This window comes from Halyomorpha halys, unplaced genomic scaffold, assembly GCF_000696795.3.
Source record: "Halyomorpha halys isolate HHAL.00 unplaced genomic scaffold, Hhal_1.1 Scaffold964.1, whole genome shotgun sequence".
NCBI lineage: Eukaryota > Metazoa > Arthropoda > Insecta > Hemiptera > Pentatomidae > Halyomorpha > Halyomorpha halys.
This window is the reverse complement of record NW_027115048.1, coordinates 76,387-82,593: the sequence shown is the minus strand read 5'-3', so window position 1 is coordinate 82,593 and position 6,207 is coordinate 76,387. Positions and strand designations below refer to the sequence as shown.

The window sequence follows — 6,207 nt, the reverse complement described above, 5'->3', positions numbered from 1 at the left end:
ATGTTGTTAGGACTGTGTTGAAACTCCAATGGATGTTATGTCGTCTGAAATACTGTATTTCAAAAATATGAAGTTACGCTGATAGTAATACAGCGATAATCAGGTAATTATTTCAGAAATAACTTTTTAAAAAACATATTACTTTATAATATTGAAAGTTTAAAATACACAAATATTATTTCAACAAATAAATAAATACGGGTAGTTATTTGATTGAGACAACTTCATCAAGTAATTATTCATTCAGAAACTAATCCTTAAATATATTTGATAAACATGTTATTTAAACAGTGCCCAGGTATATCTTATATATTTTTTGGATACATACAATTTTAAATATATTTTTTTACTCATTAAGTGAGGTACGTATGAGCTAAATGAATCTATTGGTTAACTTTAGGTTGTAAAATACCTATTTTTGGGTATGCAGTACACAGACTTGGTGTTATTGCGCAAGGACAAGGAAACCATAATGCTAAATAAAACTACATACATAGAGTCTAGTAAGGAACAAGGCCTCGAAATAAATACGGATCAAACAAAATATATGGTTAGCAGGAGAAATTGGCATTGATTTTGGTTAGATAGATATAGAGGAAATACATTCCAATAGGTAGAGAGGTTTCAGTATTTAGGAACAAAATTGTAAAGGCGATGTTAAAGGTTGGAACGTAAAATTTTAACGATTATCTGTGAGCGTTATATAATTTCGAAACCTCTGAGCTCCCGCCTTCTTTTCAGAAACATAAAAGTTAGAATTTACAAAACTATTGTCCATTCTACTGTTCTATACAGAAGCGAAACGTGGACTCTTACACTCAATCAAGGCAATGATTAAAGAAAGAAAAAATAAGCAACAATCAAGTATGATAAATCTAAATACATGTAGATTCTAGTCAAATTTAAGTCCAATGTCCAGTCAATGTGAAACTGACAACGTAGAAAGAGGAGGTAGAAAGCAGCAAACTGGAGGGCGTACTAGCCCCGTGAGAATTCACCGACCATTCCTCCCCTTCAGCACTCAGCAATCTATCAAAGAAAACGGAAGTGGGGACGACAACCGATGTAACTGGATGCCAACAGTGATGTACGAACTTGAGCAGGTCGGTCACTGGTGGCCCCAGTAACAATAGGCCACAACAGGCACAGCCGAGAGGTTCCTGGCACCCACATCGGAAAAGTCCCGTATGGGTAGCAGGCCCGAGGCAGAGCCATGAACCAGTTATCAACTGCGAAACTACTGTGGAGGAGAAGACTTCCACAGAGGCAAACGTATGAAGAGTTCCAGTAACAAGTGAATGGGCTGTAGCACAAAGCCGCGGAACGAAGGGGGCATCAAGAGCCAACCATTATTTTTTTCTTAACCCCTAAAACAGATCAATTATTAGACAAGGGAGACAATATATATAATTGCTTATCGGTATTACTTCCTTTTTTACTGGAGCAGGAAACATTCTAAGGAATGGTCGTAAAAGTTATATAAATTTTGTATGCTATTTTAGAATTTCTGACACATTTGAGGTACTGGAGCTCACTTCACTTTTTTGTCTGTTACACTAAAACTAAAACTAACCAAACCTCGAACACTTAAGCTAAAATGTGTCTCTATTACTGTCAGTACTCAATTGTAGGTTACTGTGATCTCCCCTTCTACGTCCTGCCATCACATCCATGTGATACCACTACCTCTAGGTCGTGGAGTGCTAGTGCCAGTGTCTGGAAAAAGGGATTGGTCAGAAATTGGAGGGAGCGAAAGAATTTGACATCCCTTCATCCAATGAACTCCGTTTTTACATAGCATTATACTCAGACATATTGCAGACAAGGCCATGAACTAGGCCGAAGCAGCAGCCTAACTCATCACTAACAGATTACGAGACATAAACATACACATCAACACACAAAAAACTGACACCATCACATTCTCATACAAGAAAACTCCAAACAGAGCACCAAAACTTAATGAACAGACTATACAAACCAAGAGACATTTCACATACCTCGACATGAAACTAGAATCACACCTCTCATTCACAGCATACATACAAAACAGAATACAGATTGTCAAGGTTACATCATACCAACTCAAACACCTCATCTATACACCAGCGCTGTTACTCAGACTCAAGCTACTCATTCACAAAGTAATTTTACGACCATCACTTATACAAGGTGCATCTCCACTACATTTCCTATACCCAACAGCCCTGAAATCACTACAAAAATACCAGAACAGCACATTACATAAGATTTGCAGAGGAACATTACTTGAAAGACGTATTATGACGCACATTCATGACGAACTACAGCTAGAAACTGTACAACACATCACACGAAGACAAATCAAGTTCTTCAACAGTCTCCATGCTTCCTTCAATCCAATCTTCCAGTCAAACCATCCCCCCTTCCTGAGAGGTGGCAGGGCAGGAAAGGTTCCAAAAACCATGTAAACATTACCCTATAACTCCTCTCATTCTCGCACAGCCTCCCACCCCCACTCTCCGACCCTTTTTTCGACTTCAGACTGTTATTTTTATTATTTAACATTCTCTTTTGTCTATAAATATTAACTGTTTTATTTTCTCTTCTCTGCTCAATCAACATGAGGAGGTTCCCACCTCCAGATATTTTCTAGTAAAATTCATATGGAACGGACAAATCAAAACAACAAGATAAGTATTTCACCATATACCTTCAAGTACCATTGGTAGAAAAAGGTAATATCCGATTTGCATTATGTAACCATACGTAATGCAACCTATTAATTTAATATTTTTTCCGTTTTAGGATTTTTTTTCCGGATTGGGGAAAAAAAAAAGAACTCCGTTTGAAGAGTGAGCCAACTTAACGCCCGCTATGCATTAAATGATGGGTCCTTCTGTAAGACACTGAACGGCCACAAAAACCACATCAGCGGAGACAGAGGTTACTATGTAAAGGTGTGTGGTGGTGTACAGTGAGGCCGAAAGACTAGGGGTCGCCGACCTTCTAACATGAACTGAAAATATTGATCTTACTATGTATCTGTTCCGGGATTTAGTAGGGATGCTAGGATAATCGCTGAAGGCAATTTTCCAAAAATAAGTTAATTAATTAATTTATATTGAGTCCTGAAAAATATTATTATAATTGGATTCTTTTCCAAAGGCTTTTTGTGTCTTTACCAGTTTACCGATTAAATACATTTATATTTATTAAAATTTTGTTACTATTAATTACATAACATAATAAGAGGTGGTATTGTATAATAGTAAATAAACAACATAAAGGAACTAAGTATTTATTTACAATTTATTGATAAATGATGTGTGTGTGTGTCGAGGTATGTATAGTGATGATGTCTATGCCATTGGTGTCGTGTTGCCATAACCGTGGGTGTCATCTCAGCCCGAGAGTTCCATTTCTGAAGAGCCCTTCTTAGGACTTCACCAAATCCATGCTCTTCTCTAGCCCGTCTTGTTACTTCTGCCGCCTCTCCTGCCTCTGCCTCTGTCCCCACCTGATCTAAAAAGGGGCATCGCCTTTTTGTTATCCTATTTCTCATTGGGTATAAGTTACAATTCCCCCTAGGTGAGCGTCTCCCCGAGTTCCTGAGAGGGTTGAGAACCCACTGCCGATCACAGGGTATATCGATTTTTGTCTGTTAATGGTTTCTGTCCCTTTGGCATGTGTGACCCATTAATCACTTGGAAGGAACTGTGGTTCCCAGGTGTGAAAAGCTGTGGTACTCAAACACAGAGGTCCCATTTATTTGTTGAGAAGTATCCCTTCTTGGAGAACAGGTATTGATGCAGATGTGGCCATATTATTTAACGACGTTTATCTTATTATTGTTGTGGAAATGCCCAAAACCTCGATCTATAGCCAATCGATCGATCAGAATTCATTTGTCAACAGAAAATTTCATTACATTATTGAAAAGAAATAAAAAAAAACATTTTAAATTTGGCCATATTTAATTTCTTTCTTTTGTATCAAGTTTAATTTAATTTTGTGCTATTTATATTTATTATTTTGGTTAAAGTTCTGTTATAAATATAATGTAAAATTAATTCTGTGCTGTTATTGAATCATTCAAATTATCCCATACCGTGCACTAATTCAACAGTCAAATTATCCCATACCGTGCACTAATTCAACAGTCAAATTATCCCATACCGTGCACTAATTCAACAGTCAAATTATCCAATACCGTGCACTAATTCAACAGTCAAATTATCCCATACCGTGCACTAATTCAACAGTCAAATTCCAATACAATCCACTTATTTTCATTTATTCCATAATGAGCCCTAAATCAGATTTTTTTTTGGTTTATGGGTAATATTTATCTCACTTTAAAATACCTTCACTAAGCAACCTGTAATTACAATATATTTCTATAATAAGAATATTAGATAATAAAATAAATTGTTGATTTTTGGGAGCAGTGAAATGCGCATGCCCCACTGCTACAGCACCCCCATACCTAAAATGTCGAGAAATGGGGGAGTATGACAGTATATGTCAGCTCATGATAGCTGACATGGCCACTATCATCGCTCCTGTAGGACCTTGTTTTCACTCCATTTTATGGCAAATTATGATTGATTTTTTTTTTCAGGTTATACCGATCCAGAGGATGAAAAGTATTTTAAAATAGGCTTCCAAAAAAACTATGGGAATTGGTTAATTTATGGAGGCATGTTTTTAGGTAATGGTCATATTATAAAAATCATTTAAAAACACATTAAATGAAATGAAGGTTTTGAGTTTTATTTAAATACTAAACATAAGTGTTTTAAACATCGAATGGGTCAATCTATACTAAGTTGTCCAAAATAAAATAACTTGGTTGCTTGACCATTTTTAATCTGTTTGTTATATTTTGTATGTTGATTCCTACATGTTTCTAGAGATAAAAATTCAGATTTTTTTGTCTTTAGCCGTTTACAAATGGATGCAATTTTTGTAATTGTGAGGACTTTCCGTTCCCTAGATTCAACTTTCTGGAGTTGAATAAACCTGTTAGAGCCCAGATATTGCAGTTATAATCAGAGCTGGCTTTATCATAGCATAGATTTTTTAAATTAATAAATACAAATTAAATAAATAAATTAATAATTATTTTTATTCTACCTTAAATTGTATTAACCCTGAAGAAACGTAGCTACCAGTTTTAAGCGTTGAAAGAAAAAAAAATTCTCAACCAGCTTCGCATATTATATCTCAGCAAATAACTTCACATAAATTGCTCCGACTAAAAAGTATTTAATAAGTAAAATAATTATAATATAGCATCATTTTTTTTTTTTTTTTACTCATTACGAAAGCATTCATGGAGCAACCAGATGTAAGTAAGTGAGACACATCTTGAGAAATGTAGTCCCAAATTTAGATTAAATATAAAGTACCCAAAATATACACTGGCTTATGGATTATCTATTTTAAGAATGACTTTTGGTTATTCCAAAAGTCCCTATTATTTTAGATAATTTGAGATTATGTGAGTCTAGTGTGTCTATATATACATATACAATTTCAGGATCACCTGTGTTACCCATAACGTTCCTCTTCTGTGCAACGACTTTGATTTATTTCATGTTTGGCACAGCGATAAAATTTTACAAAACGGATCTTGTTACTACTATTGAAAACATACACTTCTTGATATTCGTTGCAGTGGAGATTGGAGCCATGATAGTTTTTCTTCGGAAGCGGGGGTTAATTGTATCCATATTCACGTAAGTAACCCTAATAGGTTGTCTAACTCTATCTAGCAGATCAAAAGTAAAAAAAAAAGATGTTAGAATATGTTTCTAATCAAATTAAATTTAAATGTATGTTCAAGTTTTAGAGATATTATAAATAATCGTTTCAATCGAGCTGAAAAGAAAAAAATTACTAGTCAATGCATTTTCTTTTAATCTTACCCTCCCCCCGAGAACATATTTACACATGTATTATCACCAGCAGTATACCCGGGCACGCGTTGCTCTGGCACAGTCTAATTGAACGTAAAAGAAATAAAAATAAAAGCTCATTTTCCTAATAAATTCAATTTCACAATACTTATGGTTGTACAATATTTTTTGTTTAAATATAAGAAAATGGTCAGGGTTGCGGTCAAAAAAAGAACAAATAGTTAACTTTTTTATTGTCCGACGTTTCGCCCCACTTTGCAGGGCTTCATCAGGGCTAAAAAGATAAAAAGAAATTGAGAATACT

The 6,207-nt window shown here is 35.0% G+C and overlaps 1 protein-coding gene across 1 annotated transcript in view; it reads left to right on the top strand.

The window, feature by feature from the left end:
- The window catches only part of LOC136796938 (odorant receptor 4-like), a 29,206-nt gene that overhangs the window by 1,216 nt on the left and 21,783 nt on the right, over window positions 1–6,207 (top strand). The window contains exons 2-3 of the mRNA XM_067052135.1: window positions 4,604–4,693; window positions 5,525–5,723. Coding sequence (XP_066908236.1) covers window positions 4,604–4,693; window positions 5,525–5,723 — 289 coding nt within the window. The remainder of the gene's footprint in view (window positions 1–4,603; window positions 4,694–5,524; window positions 5,724–6,207) is intronic.